The 16068-nt window shown below is 33.8% G+C and overlaps 2 protein-coding genes across 2 annotated transcripts; both read right to left on the bottom strand.

The window, feature by feature from the left end:
• Window positions 1-574: 574 nt before the first annotated feature.
• LOC123895176 (putative ubiquitin-conjugating enzyme E2 38) lies at window positions 575-4011 on the bottom strand. Its single transcript, XM_045945410.1, has 6 exons — window positions 3787-4011; window positions 2469-2702; window positions 2294-2357; window positions 1936-2075; window positions 1544-1855; window positions 575-1081 (listed from the first exon to the last, which is right to left on the bottom strand). Exons 1-6 carry the CDS (start codon window positions 3856-3858, stop codon window positions 764-766), a joined length of 1140 nt encoding a protein of 379 aa, XP_045801366.1. The 5' UTR covers window positions 3859-4011; the 3' UTR covers window positions 575-763.
• A 3768-nt stretch (window positions 4012-7779) lies between these two features.
• Window positions 7780-15889, bottom strand: LOC123896469. The gene is made up of 11 exons (XM_045946850.1): window positions 15851-15889; window positions 14132-14320; window positions 13964-14027; window positions 13607-13746; window positions 13201-13512; window positions 12826-13091; window positions 9423-9687; window positions 9257-9290; window positions 8739-8860; window positions 8333-8644; window positions 7780-8122 (listed from the first exon to the last, which is right to left on the bottom strand). The coding sequence occupies exons 1-11, from the start codon at window positions 15887-15889 to the stop codon at window positions 7838-7840; spliced, it is 2028 nt and encodes a 675-aa protein (XP_045802806.1). The 3' UTR covers window positions 7780-7837.
• Between the last annotated feature and the right edge of the window lie 179 nt (window positions 15890-16068).

The raw sequence follows: 16068 nt of genomic DNA, 5'->3' as shown, positions 1-16068 counted from the left end.
CACTTATAAAGGGGTAGAGTATCCCTCGCCGAAAAAATATCAAGTCACCCCTTACTATTTTCATACTCCAAAGGAATTAATAAACTATTTTTTATATAAAAATTGCTTTATTTAATTCTTAACGTGCGTACGGAGAAAATTTGGTTGAGATAGGAGAACCCACCTTGTATGCCCTACAAGTTTCTCGACGGAGATTAGTCATCGCTAACGACGGTGGAAACATACCAAGTAACCAAAAAAAATGCAGACTCTTAATTATTATTGTATACCGAGAAATAAAAACAAGCTGCTCAAAAAAAAAATAATTTGAAGTTGTAAAACAGCCCAATTTTTACATCTTTTTAACCTTTTTGTTGGATGTGATTTCCCAATTTTAAATGATTGAACATGGTTGGTTTGAAGTTAGAACTATCCACACACTCAATAACTTGTAGCTATAAGTTTGCACTTTTACTCAATATATGAGAAGCCACATTTGTCAAAACAATGTGTCTATATGTATAGTGGTGACAATATCAAATTTATGTAATTACTACAGAAGATTAAAAATATAAAAACTAGAGCAAACATAACGTAGTCCTAACCAACTAAAAAATAATTATATGCAACTATATATACAAATTATTTTAAGTTTTAACTACTTAATTAGATTAATGTTAAAAGCTAAAAACCTGCATGCAGTTGATGTAATTAGTCTTTAGTAGTATCAAAATTTGGTTTTCTAAAAGAATGTTCATTGATCAGTCATGTTTCATGAAGTGAATCACTTTTTACCGCGAGTGGTACGCAGTTTCGAAGGAGTCGGTTTCGGAGTAGTCAGTTTCAAAGGGGTCGGTGTCGGAGATATGAATTTTTTACAGTCCTTCACTCCAAGTTTTTCAAACTCTTTGACAAGAAGCTTGACATATTTAAGTAAATCAGCCTTAAATTTATCTGAGCTTTTTCCTCCATCCTCATCAACATCTTGAACACCACCTTTCACCAAACAACCAACTTGAACACCTTCCATGTATGCTTTACATGACGCCAGAATATCATGTGCTCGGCTGTAGAAATGCCCCGCAACAAGATCTTCAAAATTCTGAAAACCGAAAATGACGTAAATCAGTTAATTAAACCCCAAGAAAGGAACCAAGTCATTAGGCTCAAGTGGTTAATGAACTTCATCAAAAAGGACGAATTTCCGGAGAACCCGGGTTCGATTCCTGGGTGGAACAATTGCTTGGTCAGGCTTTAGTTACCTCGCGGCCAAACTCTGGACTACTAGGGCCCCTTTCCCCTAGGAACCAAAGGTTTATAAACTAGTACATTGCAATGGCTATGTAGAAAAAATTACAGAATCCAATCAAATATTACTGCAGATACTTTAGGTATTTTGAAAATAAAATTATAACATAACACTAACGTGAAATAGAATCAAACGTCTGCGTACAACTTTTTTATATTAATAAAAAAATTAGAAAAATAAACCAAGAGTGGAACGAAAGAAATGAACCAAATCTGCAAGAGATATAAAAGAAATGAACCAATAGTAGAAACAAACCTTTGGAGGCTTTTTCATCGTATACATCATTGTCCTCACTGATAGAATGAATGTATTCTCATTATACTTCAGGGACTGCGCTTCACCATTTTGTGTGCCACTCGTACTTGCATATCCAGGTTCATTAAAGTAAGGCTTTGCATTCAAGATCAGACCTTGTATGGAGACTAGAACCTGTAGCATTGTTGAAACACCTGGAGTCCATTTCTCATTCCTACTGCCAGACCAGGTGTTAAGTAGACTGAGACATACATTGCCATTCCCATACAAATTCGGGTTAAGCCGAAGACCTCCAGCATGATAGTGGACTTGCTGCCATGATAGTTAGAATTAAATTAAAAAGAGTAAACAAGGAAATAATGTCAGTCAGAAAAGAATCCTCAACCACGTACCGGGGGTACATTGGGATAGCCACTGGGAAACAGAACGTCGAAAAAGAAAAGACCGTCCTGGTAAGGAGTCCCTTCTGCCCCAATAATCACAGCCCTCAAGAGATCCATCCTTGATTCGAAGACTCTCACATATATTGTTTCTGATGAGTATTAAAGAAAAAACGGACAAAGAAATGGTCAGGTTGAGCAATATGCCAGAAGCAGGTTTTACAATATGGTATTTATATAGAAAATAAGCCAGAAGTCCATCCTGGATAAGACAGAAAAAAATGAACAACGATTGGATACATATAGCAAAGTCCATCCTGGATATAGGAAAATATTACAAGTTATTTAGTATCAGAAATACTGTACTCACCTGGTAAATGCTTCTCCAAAATCTTCCACTCATCCTGGATTTTTTTAGCCCAACTCTTTGGATTCTGCTCAGGAAATAGGTAATATATAAATCCATATAGTTAAGATTAGAACTGAAACAAAGTACGCCATTAAAAGAATTTTAAAAAAGAAGCAAAACAAGAAAAACAACTGACTTGCTTCATGGAGGAATTATTTGTAACATAGTGATGGTCGGAAATGTCAACGACAGTTTCAAATTGCTTAAAACTACGAAGTTTCTTCAAAGTTTCATTTTCAGGTTCATCTGTGATCGTCGTCAAACCTGGGGAAACCACTGCCTTCCCCTTATTTCTTCTTTTACGAGATGTTTCACCAAGTACCAATAAATCGTCATCGCCTTCGAGGTCAATCACATCATGGAAAACAGTCTACAAAAGTAACATACAACGATTATTTATCAGTAAAGAAAAATATTGACTTTTAGAAACATTCATAAAACATAGAAAAAATAAAATGGAGCCCCTAATTTCTAGATACCAGCAGCTTCATAACAACTTAGGATACGGACGGAACCTCCTTAAACAATCAGACAATGAAAAACATCATCTGTGTAATGGGAAATAGCATACTGATGATAACAGAAGCCTTATAATACATGCACATTCTAGTTCTGTTGAGTCCTTAACCAACTAAAAATGTGATCTATTACCTTACCTAAATGAAATTTTCTCTTGTTCTGATTGCACTAAGAAATTATATTTAAAAAGGACAGTGAGAAAATAAACAAATAGTCCAGCACAAATCAGTTACAAAACACAGTTACTGACATTGGACACAACACTGATAATTTGAAAATGACATATGAACTATGAAACACGGACACCTCTATGATTGGGCGTGTCGAGGTGTCTGACCGACACTCGTACGACACGTGTCGGATAGCTCGGAGTCCAAAAAAAACTCAATTTTTCCTTTACTTTGGCACTCCTTGGACCTGTAAGACACTCACACACCTAATCCGGAAAGTGTTCGTGTTTCACAGCAAATCAGTTACTAAGCACAGATACAACATACGAACACTGATAATATAAGAAAATGTCATGTTTCAATAGAATCATAAGTGTCGGTGCCGATGAGCATCCGATATCGGGATAAGGCTAATTCGAGGAGTGTTCATGCTTCACAGCAAATCAGTTTCGTTTACCTAACCAAGCCATGTCATAACACAAGTTAAAAAATTATTTGTTTGTTTCCAAATTCCTAAAAAATAGCAGCAACCCTAAACATGAATTCAACTTCCAAGTTTCCCACACAAGAAAAGCAACAATATTTTATCAAAGGCAATGACTTTAAGAATGATCATAACTCTAAAGTGAAAACCCAGATGAAAATTTGAATAAAAATCAAAACTTCGAACAGAATAAGAATGATCATAACTTTAGAGTGAAAACCCAGATGAAAATTTGAATAAAAATGAAAACTTTGAACAGAGAATGATGAATAGATAGAAACCTGTTTCTGCTTCTTGAATCTGGAAGGTGTTTGGTGAATTGGAGGAGGAATTTCAACAACATCAGGATCCATGGAGCAAGAACTATGGTAAAAAACAAAACCCTTTTATGATGATAAAAAGAGAAAGTGGGATAGTGAGTGAGTGAAGAAAGTGTGAACGTTTTGCGCGGGGTGTTACAAACACATCACACACAAACAAAAGAAAAAGAAAAGAAATAAAGAGACAAGGAAGAAAGAGATTTTTTGTCTTTCATCAATAATAACAAATTAACAATATTTTGCGAAAATTATTTACCCTCCAATCCTAAGGTTTACGAAAATTAAGAGAAACAACTATTTATCAAATGGTTGGTTCGAGGTAGATGGAAGGGAGGAGATGTGATGAGTAATCTTGACAAAAAATATTTCTTTTTATTAAATCTTTTTTTAAAAAGAACGTTTTTTATTATTGAAGAAAAATTTTAAATTTGTTTTTAAATTGGTAAAGGAATATTTGTTTTTGTTTTAATTTTTTTTTCCAAGAATAAAAAAGGATTTTTTTATAAAAAAAATGATTTAATAAAAAAAAAAATTTCTCAAGATTACCGTCATCTCCTCCCCTTAATTTTTTTAATAAAAAGACTCTTAAAATAAAATATATAAAAAAAAACTGCTTACAAAAGAAGAAAAAAAATATCACTGGGATGGGAGAAAGTGGAACAGATGACCTCTCGATCTTGGGGTCTTAGAGCCCACGCTACCATTACGGTAAATACGATTAGTTGTAATTTTTATGTTACAAATTATAGTTAATTAATTATATTAATGATGGGCAAAAATATTTGTGGTCCCAATATTTTGGAGGTTCTAGGCCGGAGGCCTCGTTGCCCTGGCTCAAAACTGGATCTGGCTATAAGTTTATACATTACTTGAAATATCATCTCAAAAAACGCTATAAGTTAGTTAGTAAAGCTCGTTACCAAACACTTTACATTTTTATCAAAAAAGCTTATAAACTAGTACAATAAACTATAAATTAGTTTATTGGACTTACCAAACACTTCCTTAGTGCACTAGTATTAAAAAGAGAAAGCCAAATACCGAGTGAAATTGCAAAAAATTATTAAATACTCTTGAAATTTTTGAAATATCAAATACCCCTTGTAATATTTTCACACAGTTTCACGCTGTGTTAAATCAGGACCGTCCGATCTAATCTGAATGGTTCAGATTGATTTGGACTGATTTTGTATAGATACAATATGAACTGACCGATCTGAAATAGACGGATGAGATCTAAAACAGCGTATAACTTTGTGATTTACAACTGCAGGGCATCTTGATCCGTGTTTGTGTTTGTCAAATTGATCCTACCTCCGTCAATTCTGTATGTGATGATTATGGTTGAGAATAAGTTAGATCGAGCTGGATTTTGGTTTTGTTTGGTAAAAAATAGCGGATAGCTGATAAGTTAGCTTATAGCGGATGAACTTATAGTGGTTAGTTTATAAGCTAGCTTTTAGCTTATAGCGAATAAGCTAGCTAATTGAATTTGTAGTGTTTGGTAAAATTAACCGTTGAACTAATTCATAAGTATGGAATGACATAAAAAAGATATGTTATTTAATATTTAATTTTTTTAAGTAAGATGATAAACTACTTGAAATAGCGGTTGAAAAATAAGCTATAAGCTCTTTTTTAAAAATTAACAGAGCTTTTAGCTTATATGCTATACGCTAGCTTATTGGCCTTCCCAAACAGAGCCTTTGTCAAGTCGGAGTCTGACCAATCAAAAAATTGAAGGTCTGAGTTTGGTTGGCCCGTCATAGCCATATTTTTTAGACTTAGTCTGTTATTTTAAAAGTCTGACATGACTTATTATTCTAGCCCGACCTGATAAAGCCTAAAGCTCATTAAGGTCAGCCCTAAACAGGTCGGGTAACCCGTTTTGATAGCTCGTTAATATAGTCATATGTGGCATCTGCCAATGTGACTCGCATCGCATAAGTAATTGATTATGATACGCGTCACAAAGATAATAGATTGAAATTTGCAAAAATATGGGGTTATGAGAACTTCGTCTTATATGAAGTGATAATCACCACTAAAATTCATCCACACACAACTAAGATTTCTTTAAAAAGTCTTAAAACTCAATTCCTATAAATTCTTTTAAAATTTTCAAATGTAACTCTTGAAAAAAAATTATAAACTAAAGACTTTCACAGTGAATCATAAAGTACTTGATAAAAACCAAAAATTTTAAAAAAAATGTAATTTTTTTTTTTTTTTAAAAAAAAGTAGTAAAATAAAATACAGTGTTGACGGTGCATTATACTATGATGCAGCACATTTGATATATCCTTGGAGGAAGGTACCATCTCACTTGACGTTGTGTGTGAGTCTTGTCAATATGAGCTAAGGCACTAACCTTGAACGAGTAATAATAAACAGTGTTTAATATAGAAAAATTAATAAATAATATTTGTAAATCTATTATAATTATCCATTTTAGTGAATGTATGATACATATCCAAATAAGATGTGTATCGAAGAATATACCTAAAAAAATGATAAACACAAAAAATTTGATCTATTTTATAAAAATAAGTCATTTAGAACATGCTTGTGAATTTTGTAAAAATAAAATAAAATAGAGAATAAAATATCGAAGACTTAGAGACCAAAAATGAAATCGGTATGTTTAGGGGAATTAAGAATATATTTAACTCCATAATTTTTATGCTAGCTGATTTTTACTAAATTTAACTCCATAATTTTGTTGAATGAAATTATGCTCGCTGAGCGAATTCTTTTGTGAAGAAATTCCTTGTTTTTTTTTACTTTGTTCGCTTTAATCTTGCTTAACATACCTACTCAGACTCAAAATCGTTACTTTTTTCAGTTCTTTCACCATTAGGCTCACAAAACTTTCAAAAAAGGAAGAAAACTCGATTAAAGCATCTAAACTGACAATATTACTAATAATAATATTCACAAAAAGTTAGGTTTTTATTTCAATTTACTTGTTTACTAAGTTAATAATTGCTTCAAAATATGTATCTAAAATCATTGTTTTTAGCATTTATCATACTATTGAGAAGAAAAAAATCCATGTTGTTCATTGGGATAATGTTACAAAACGAAAAGCTAAGTCTCATGAAATCTCAATACTATGAATGATGAAACTTGGTTGGAAGCTTCGTAGAGGTAACAATGTGCTTTGGTGCCAGGTTATGCGTGGTAAATATGAGGTTGAGGTCAAAGCAAATGACTTTACGCCGTCTGCAGAGATGGGTAGAGATAATGGCTTTGGCCGGGTAATGGTCGAGGCGATTTTAAGGTAGCTAGTAGTGCTTATTATTTGTTGAGTATGGAAGAGAGTAGCTTTGAATTACAACATAAGAATTGGTTGAACATTTTGAAGATTGAAGCACATGAAAGAGTTAGATGCTTTGTTTGGCTCATGAGTCTATGCTCCATGTTTTAAGAGATTGTCCACTAGCTATGGTTGTTTGGCTTCATATTGTACCAAACTAGCTGAGGAGTAACTTTTCCAATGTGGATATAAGACAATGGATAAAACTTAATCTATTTTGCAGATGGGTGCAAAGGATTTGTCAAATGTTTGATCTCGACTGGGAAGTTAACATGAAACATGTTTGCCGAGAAGAAAACTATTGTGCCGATAGACTTGCAAATATGGCTTTCAATTTGCAAGGGTAATTTTCTTTTTTGATGTGTTCATATGCTATCAAGGACAAGTTTGATGCTTATGTTATCGGAGTTACTACTACTCAGCTAGTTTCTATGTAATTTGCTCGTCGGCTAAACATTATGAAACTAAAATATACTAATAATTACACCCAACTATATATACAAATCATGTCGAAAAAAACTATAAAAAAAAATCATGTCAAATTTCAACTACTTAATTAATGTAAAAAGTTTCCCTAAAAAAAACAATGTAAAAAGTTAAAAAACTTCCATGCAGTTGATGTAATAAGCCTTTAGTATCATAGTCTCAAAATTGGGTTTTCAAAAAGAATGTTCCTTGATCACACTCATGTAGTTAAGCGAATCTGCCACCAGCAGTACGCGGTTTTGGATAAGTCGTAGAAATTAATTTCTGGCAGTCCTTAACTCCAAGTTTCTCAAAATCTTGGACAAGAAGATTGACATATCCAACTAAATCAGCCTTAAATTTATCTGAACATTTTTGTCCACCCTTATCAACATCTCGAAGCCCACCTTTCACAAAACAACCAACTTGAACACCTTCCATGTACGCTTTACATGACGCCAGAATATCATGTGCTCGGCTGTAGAAATGCCCGACAACAAGTTCTTCAAAATTCTGAAAACAAATTTACTTAAATCAGTTGCTTGAACCCCAAGAAAGGAAAAAGATTTTAAATACTTCACAATGGTAGTGTAAAAAACTTACATATATTACCACATAGATATTTTGAAAATAATATAGCATAACAGTACTGTGAAATATATGTGAAAAATAAACCAATTTCTCTAGAGATACAAAAGAACTGAGCCAAGAATAGAAACAAACCCTTGGAGGCTTTTTTATCGTATACATCATTGTCCTCAATGATAGAATGAATGTTTTCTCATTATACTTCAGGGACTTCGCTTCACCATTTTGTGTGCCACTCTTACTTGCACATCCAGGTTCATTAAAGTAAGGCTTTGAATTCAAGATTAGACCTTGTATGGAGACTAGAACCTGTAGCATTGTTGAAACACCTGGAGTCCACATCTCATTCACGTTGCCAGGCCAGGTGTTGAGTAGACTGAGACATACTTTGCCATTCCCATACAAATTCGGGTTAAGCCGAAGACCTCCAGCATGATAGTGGACTTGCTGCCATGAAAATAATGACCTTTTTGTTAGAATTAAATTAAAAGAGTAAACAAGAAAATAATGTAAGTCAGATAAAGTTTCCTCAACCACGTACCGGGGGTACATTGGGATAGCCAATGGGAAAGAGAATGTCGAAAAAGAAAAGACCGTCGTGGTAAGGAGTCCCTTCTGCTCCAATAATTACAGCCCTCAAGAGATCAATCCTTGATTCGAAGACTCTCACAAATATTGTTTCTGATGAGCATTAAAGAAAAAACGGACAAACGAATGGTCATGTCTCTATGCCAGAAGCAGGTTTCACAATATGGTATTTATAAATTCTTGATTCCAATTTTAGATCAAATAAACGGAGAGGAAAAAAATGACAATCTTTCCATAAGGATGTATTATCAAGAAAATAAGCCAGGTCCCTTTTGATAAGACAGGAACCGGGCCTACCTTTTCAATAGCAATGAAAAGAGTTCTATAGGAAAAAAAAATGAACAAGGATTGGATACATATAGAAAAGTCCATCCTGGATATAGGAAAAATTAAATTGAATACTAAATGTGATATGTGGTATGACAGGAAAATATTACAAGTTGTATTTAGTATCAGAAATACTGTACTCACCCGGCAAATGCTTCTCCAAAATCTTCCACTCATCCTGGATTTTTTTAGCCCAACTCGTTGGATTCTGCTCAGGACATGGTAATTTGTAAATCCATATAGTTAAGATTAGAACCGAAACAAAGTACGTCATTAAAAGAGTTTAAAACAAGAAAAACAAAAAACTAACTTGTGGCACCAATGAATTATTGTTAACGAAGTGATGATCGGAAGTGTCAACGACAATGTCAAATTGCTTAAAACTTTGAAGTTTCCTTAGAGTTTCATTTTCGGGTCCATCAGTGATTGTCGTCAAACCTGGGGAGACCACAGACGCTCCGTTATGTGTGTTCCGTGGAGGGGCATTGAAATTATTAGAACTCTTCAACCAAGAGTTTCCGGATTCTAATCCATGAGGATGCGCGTGCTCATGAGGGCCATTGAAATTATAAGGACTCTTCAACAAAGGGTTTTTGGATTCTAATCCCTGAGGATGCGCGTGCTCGGGAGGGCCATTGAAATTATAAGAACTCTTCAACCAAGAGTTTCTGGATTCTAATCCCTGAGGATGCGCGTGCTCGGGAGGGCCATTGAAATTGTAAGAACTCTTCAACAAGGGGTTTATGGATTCTAATCCCTGAGGATGTGCGTGCTCAAGAGGGGCATTTGAATTATAAGAAAGCTTCAACCAATGGTTTCTGGATTCTAATCCCTGAGGATGCGCGTGCTCAGGAGGCGCATTGAAATTATAAGAACTCTTTAACCAAGAGTTTATGGATTCTAATCCCTGAGGATGCGCGTGTGCAGGAGGGGCATTGAAATTATAAGAACTCTTCAACCAGGGGTATTTGGATTGTAATCCCTGAGGATGCGCGTGCTCATGAGGGGCATTGAAATTATAAGAACTCTTCAACCAGGGGTTTCTGGATTCTAATCCCTGAGGATACGCGTGCTCAAGAGGGGCATTGAAATTATAAGAACTATTCAACCGAGGGTTTCTGGATTCTAATCCCTGAGAATTCACATGCTTAGGAGGGGCATTGGAATTATAAGAAAGCTTCAACCAATGGTTTATGGATTCTAATCCCTGAGGATGTGCGTACTCAGGAGGGGCATTTGAATTATTAGAAAGCTTCAACCAATGGTTACTAGATTCGAATCCCTGAGGATGCACGTTCATAGGAGGGTCGTCTTCGACGAACAATGGATTCGAACCTTGGCTGCCAACATTGATTAAATTATGTGATACTAAAGGCTGACCATTAGAAGATTGAATTCCAGATTTTCCAAAGCTGGGCTGCCAAAATTGCGAACAAAATGTTATAGTCATTTAAAGGTTGGAAAATATAATATCAATCTACTACAAAATGTTATACAAACCACAACTTGATGATCACCATAACCACCATGATTGGTTTCCACTGCCTTCCCCTTATTTCTTTTACTTTTATGAGATGTTTCACCAAGTACCACTAAATCGTCATCGCCTTCAAGGTCAATCACATCGTGGAAAATGGTCTATACCAAAGTAACATACAATGATTATTTGTGTTGTGGTTAAAGAAAAATATCAACTTTTAGAAACATTCATAAAACATAGATAAAATAAAATGACCTTATGGCAAAATATTAGCCCCTAATTTCTAAAGATACCAGTAATAACATTGAATTATGTCATCTTCTCAAGTTGTTATTGGTGTCGATGTGTTAGTATCGGTGTCGATGTGTTAGTATCTGTGTTGTGTCAGATGTATGATGGGAAATAGCATACTGATGATAACAGAAGCCTATAATACATGCACATTCAAGTTCTCAACCAATTAGAAAGGTGATTTTGTTTATCTATTAACTTACCTAAATGAAATTTTAGTATTGTTCTGATTACACTGAGAAATTATATTGATAAGGACAGAGAGAAAATAAACAAATAGATCAGCACAAATTAGCTACGAAGCACGGACACACAAGACACATGAACACTGACCCATCAACACAACTAATAATTTGAAAAAAATAATATAATTCAATGTAATCCTAAGTGTCTTGTCCACACCGACACATGTATGTGACACCTAAACATGTCTAATCAGAAGAGTGTCGGTGAGCAAATCAGTTTACTAAAATGGTTTTCTAAAAACTGAACCAAACCTCAAATATGGTCCAATCCAGTTCAATTTATGAAACATAACACCCCTAGAGTCCTAGACCAAGCCATATCATATCATAACACAGGTTAAATTATTTGTTCGTTTCCAGGTTTCCTAAAAAATAGCAACAACCCTAAACATGAATTCAACTTCTAAGTTTCCCACACAAGAAAAGTAACAATATTTTATCAAAGGCAATGACTTTAAGAATGATCATAACTTTAAAGTGAAAACAAGATGAAAATTTGAATAAAAATGAAAACTTTGAACAGAGAATGATGAATAGTTAGAAACCTGGTGTTTCTGCTTTTTGAATCTGGAAGGTTTTTGGTGAATTGGAGGTGGAATTTCAACAACATCAGGATCCATGAATGAAGCAAAAGAGTGAGTGAAAAAAGAGTCAACTTTTTGCGCGGGGTGTTGTTACAAACAAAGAGCAAAAATAACATTTATTATAATTATAAGCAAAAGAACAACTAAAACAGAAAGTTTTTATTTTTTGTTTAAGGAAGAGAAAGAGATTTTTTGTCTTTCATCAAAATAACAAAATTTTCGAAAATTAATTACTCTCCATCCTAAGGTTTACGATAATTAAGCAACAAAAATGCTAATTTTGCTCTACCAAAAAAAAAATGCTAATTTTGTGCACTAGTAGTATTAAAACCTTGGAGTATTAAAAATAATCAAACACAAAATTTGATATATTTAAGTGGTAATTGAAACTAAATTTAGTAGAGAGAACCAAAGTTCGATCCTTACAATAGTGATTGGAAGATTAACACCGTACCAGATTAAACTGGTGGTGAAAAAAAATAGTTTTCAATTTTAATAGTTTGACCAAAATAAATTAATTCAATTTTTAATAGATTTCACCAATTTTACCACGAGTTCACTCATTAAAAATTTGATATATTTCATACTTTTAAAAATAGTTTGACATTAAGCAACTAGGTTTGGTCTAGTGGTGAGAGATTTGAGTGGTATGTTATAAGTCCTGGGTTCGATTCTCAGTTCATTGTAAAACAAAAAAAATAGTTTGACATTTGTGTCCAAAAAAAAAAGTTTGACATTGGTCTTTGTCACATTGTCTATGATTGGGCTATGTTCAAATTATACACTATTGGTACCTCTGGAAACACTACATGATGCACACTCCAATGATAAGAAAGAATCCAATTTATGGTTTTCATATAAATAAGGTAGGGTTTAATTAGTCTAGATTAGGGATGTGAATTTGATTCGTCAAACTTTTCATTTTTGGTGAATGTTTGTTATATATAAATATAAATTTAGTCATAAAAACTGCCAACTAAACATAAATTTGGGGGAATTCAAGTGGAGAGTATGAATTACACAATTGAATCGGAGAGCTAAAATTGCACAATTGAAAATTTCGAGTAAATCAAAAATGCAATTAAACCTAAAAAAAAGCAAAATGTAAAAAACTTTTTCAAAGGAGTTGGTTCCTGAGAAGTCGGAAAAACGAATTTCTGGCAATCCTTAACTCCAATTTTTTCAAAATCTTGGACAAGTAGCTTGACATATCCAAGTAAACTAGCCTTAAAATTATCAGAGCTTTTTCGTCCACCATTATCAACATCCCCACCTTTCACAAAACAACCAACTTGAACACCTTCCACGTACGCTTTACATGATGCTAGAATATCATGTGCTCGGCTGTAGAAATGTCCCACAACAAGATCTTCAAAATTCTGAAAACAAAATGACTTAAATAAGTTGCTTGAACCCCAAAAGTAGAAGCAAAGAAATGAACCAAATTTTCTAGAGATATAAAAGAAAGAAGCAAGATTAGAAACAAACCTTTGGAGGGTTTCTCATCGTATACATCATTGTCCTCACTGATAGAATGAATGTATCTTCATTATACTTTCGAGACCATGATTCACCAATTCGTGTGCCACTCATAATTGCATATCCAGGTTCATTAAAGAATGGCTTTGCATTCAAGATTAGACCTTGTATGGAGACTAGAACCTGTAGAATTGTTGAATAACCAGGAGTCCATTTCTCATTCCGGCGGCCACTCCAAGTGTTAAGTAGACTAAGACATACATAGCCATTCTTATACAAATTCGGGTTGAGCCTAAGACCTCTAGAGTCATAGTAGACTAGCTGCCACAAAAATAATGACCTTTTATTAGAATTGAGTTAAACGGAGTTATCAAGAAAATAATGTCAGTCAGATGAAGTATCTTTAACCACGTACCGGGGGTACATTGGGATAGCCACTGGGAAAGAAAACATCGAAAAAGAAAAGACCGTCATGGTAAGGAGTCCCTTCTGCTCCAATAATAACAGCCCTCAAGAGATCCATCCTTGATTCGAAGACTCTCACAAATATTGTTTCTGATGATCATTAAAATAGTAAATTAGTAATCAAAATAAGCCAAGACCCTTTCGATAAGGAACAAACCGGACCTACCGTTTCAATAGCAATGAACGGAGTTCGATTGGAAATAAATGAACAAGGATTAATGGATACATATAGCAAATTCCATCAGCTGAAATGTGATCTGTGATCTGTGATAAAACTTGGAAACTATACAAGCTATTTAGTACTCACTTGGCAAATGCTTCGCCAAAATCTTCCACTCTTCCTGGATTTTTTTAGCCCAACTCTTTGAATTCTGCTTAGGATATAGGTAATATACAAATCCATATGGTTAAGATTAGCAATGAAACAAAGTACATCTTTAAAAGAATTAAAAAAGAAAAAAAAAAACTAACTAACTCGCTTCATGGATTTATTATTTTTAACATAGTGATGGTCAGAAGTGTCAATGACAATGTCAAATTGTTCAAAACTTTGAAGTTTCTTCAGAGTTTCATCAGTGAAAAATGGTGGAACCACTGCCTTCCCCTTGTTTATTCTTTTACGAGCTGTTTCACCTTCAAGGTCAATCACATCATGAAAAATGGTCTACAAAAGTAACATACAATGATTATATATCAGTAAAGGAAAATATTGACTTTTAGAAACATTCATAAAACATAGATAAATTAAAATGGAAGTCATGGTTAAATATTAGACCCTAATTTCTAAATATACCAGCAGATTCATAACAACATCTCCTTAAACAATCGGACGATTAAAAACATCATCTGTATATGATGTGAAGCACGAACACTCCACGAATTTGGCGTGTCAACATGACACTTTTGAAACTTATAATTACATGGAATTATGTCATCTTCTCTGATTATTATCGGTGTAGCTGTGTTAGTGTCTTTGTTGTGTCATATGTATGATGGGAAATAGCACATAACAGAAGCATATACTACAAAGGGCACAGACGATTAAAAACATCATCCGTATAGGATGTGGAACACACTTTTTGAATTTGGCGTGTCAACACCGACACTTATAATTACATGAAATTATGTCATCTTCTCAAGTTATTATCGGTGTCTATGTGTTATGTTTGTGTTATTTCATATGTATGATGGGAAATAGAATACCGGTGATAACAGTCGCCTATAGTACATGCACATTCAAGTACTGTCAAGTCCTTAACCAATTAAAAAGGTGATTTAGTTTATCTATTGCCTTACCTAAAAGGAGATTTTCTCTTGGTTTGATAGGAAATTATTATCAAAAAGAGAAAAAATAAACAAATAGACCATAGCACAAATCAATTATGAAGCACGGGCACCGAACACAGCACAAACCATGAACATGGATGCCAATAATTATAAGTGTCAGTGCGGACAAAGACAAGTGTCCGCCATCTAATCTGAAAAGTGTCTATGCTTTACAGCAAATCGGTGTTGTTTACCTGACCAAAGCCATGTCATAAAACATATGTTGCATATGTGCGGGTACGGTACTGGTATCCGGTACGGCCGGTAAGGTACCGGTTCGTGGTATAAGACATTTTTAAAAAAATTAAGGTACGGGTACGCTCGTATATTTTTTTTTTAATATAGTTGTATACTTAAAATAATAAAATTATATTCTTAAAACAAATAATTAAACATAAAAAATAGCAAACTTTAGAAAATTAGGAGTAGTAATAAGACTATGCGGCTCTACTTTTAAAAATAAATAAAAAGGGAAGGAGACTGAATTGATTCTAATTTTAAACTAAAGTGAATCTTTATTAAAAAAATAAACAAATAAAAAAAGAATGAGATTGGAAAGTGTTGCAAAAAAAAAAAAACTTGGTACTTTGAAGGGATACCATGGAGTACTATACGCGTACCGATACCCGGTATGTACCCGGTACCGGTACTCTGTCTAAAACGAAGTACCGTGCAACATAGCATAAAACAAATTAAAAAAAATTAAACAACTTTAAATTTCACTTCCAAGTTTGCCACACAAGAAAAGTAACAATATTTTAGCAAAGGCAATGGATTTAAGAATGATCATCACTTTAAACTGAAAACCCAGATGAAGATTTGAATAAAAATGAAAACTTTGAACAGAGAATGATGAATAGATAGAAACCTGTTGTTTCTGCTTTCTAAATCTGGATTCATGATCCATGATGCAATAACTATGATCAAATAAAACACCTTTTTATGATAAAAAGGAGAGAGTGGAAGAGTGAGTGATGAAAGAGCGAATATAGGCATAAAGATATGAATAATAAAAATAGCAACATAATATATAGCAACAGACAGCCGGGTATTTATTTTCTGATAATATCTGCAATTTATTTTGGT

This window comes from Trifolium pratense, linkage group LG7 (genome assembly GCF_020283565.1).
Source record: "Trifolium pratense cultivar HEN17-A07 linkage group LG7, ARS_RC_1.1, whole genome shotgun sequence".
NCBI classification, from domain to species: domain Eukaryota; kingdom Viridiplantae; phylum Streptophyta; class Magnoliopsida; order Fabales; family Fabaceae; genus Trifolium; species Trifolium pratense.
This window is presented reverse-complemented; position numbering and strand designations above follow the sequence as displayed.

What these genes read in the sequence shown, in the direction of transcription:
- LOC123895176 (XM_045945410.1), bottom strand. Translation starts at nt 3,858, where the DNA reads ATGGATCCTGATGTTGTTGAAATTCCTCCTCCAATTCACCAAACACCT. An exon ending in ATAATTCCTCCATGAAGCAA is followed by an intron (nt 2,358 to 2,468) that starts GTCAGTTGTTTT and finishes TTTCCTGAGCAG; the next exon opens with AATCCAAAGAGTTGGGCTAA. An exon ending in TTTGGAGAAGCATTTACCAG is followed by an intron (nt 2,076 to 2,293) that starts GTGAGTACAGTA and finishes AATACTCATCAG; the next exon opens with AAACAATATATGTGAGAGTC.
- LOC123896469 (XM_045946850.1), bottom strand. Translation starts at nt 15,889, where the DNA reads ATGGATCATGAATCCAGATTTAGAAAGCAGAAACAACAG. An exon ending in GCTATCCCAATGTACCCCCG is followed by an intron (nt 13,513 to 13,606) that starts GTACGTGGTTAA and finishes TTTTTGTGGCAG; the next exon opens with CTAGTCTACTATGACTCTAG. An exon ending in GCTATCCCAATGTACCCCCG is followed by an intron (nt 8,645 to 8,738) that starts GTACGTGGTTGA and finishes TTTTCATGGCAG; the next exon opens with CAAGTCCACTATCATGCTGG.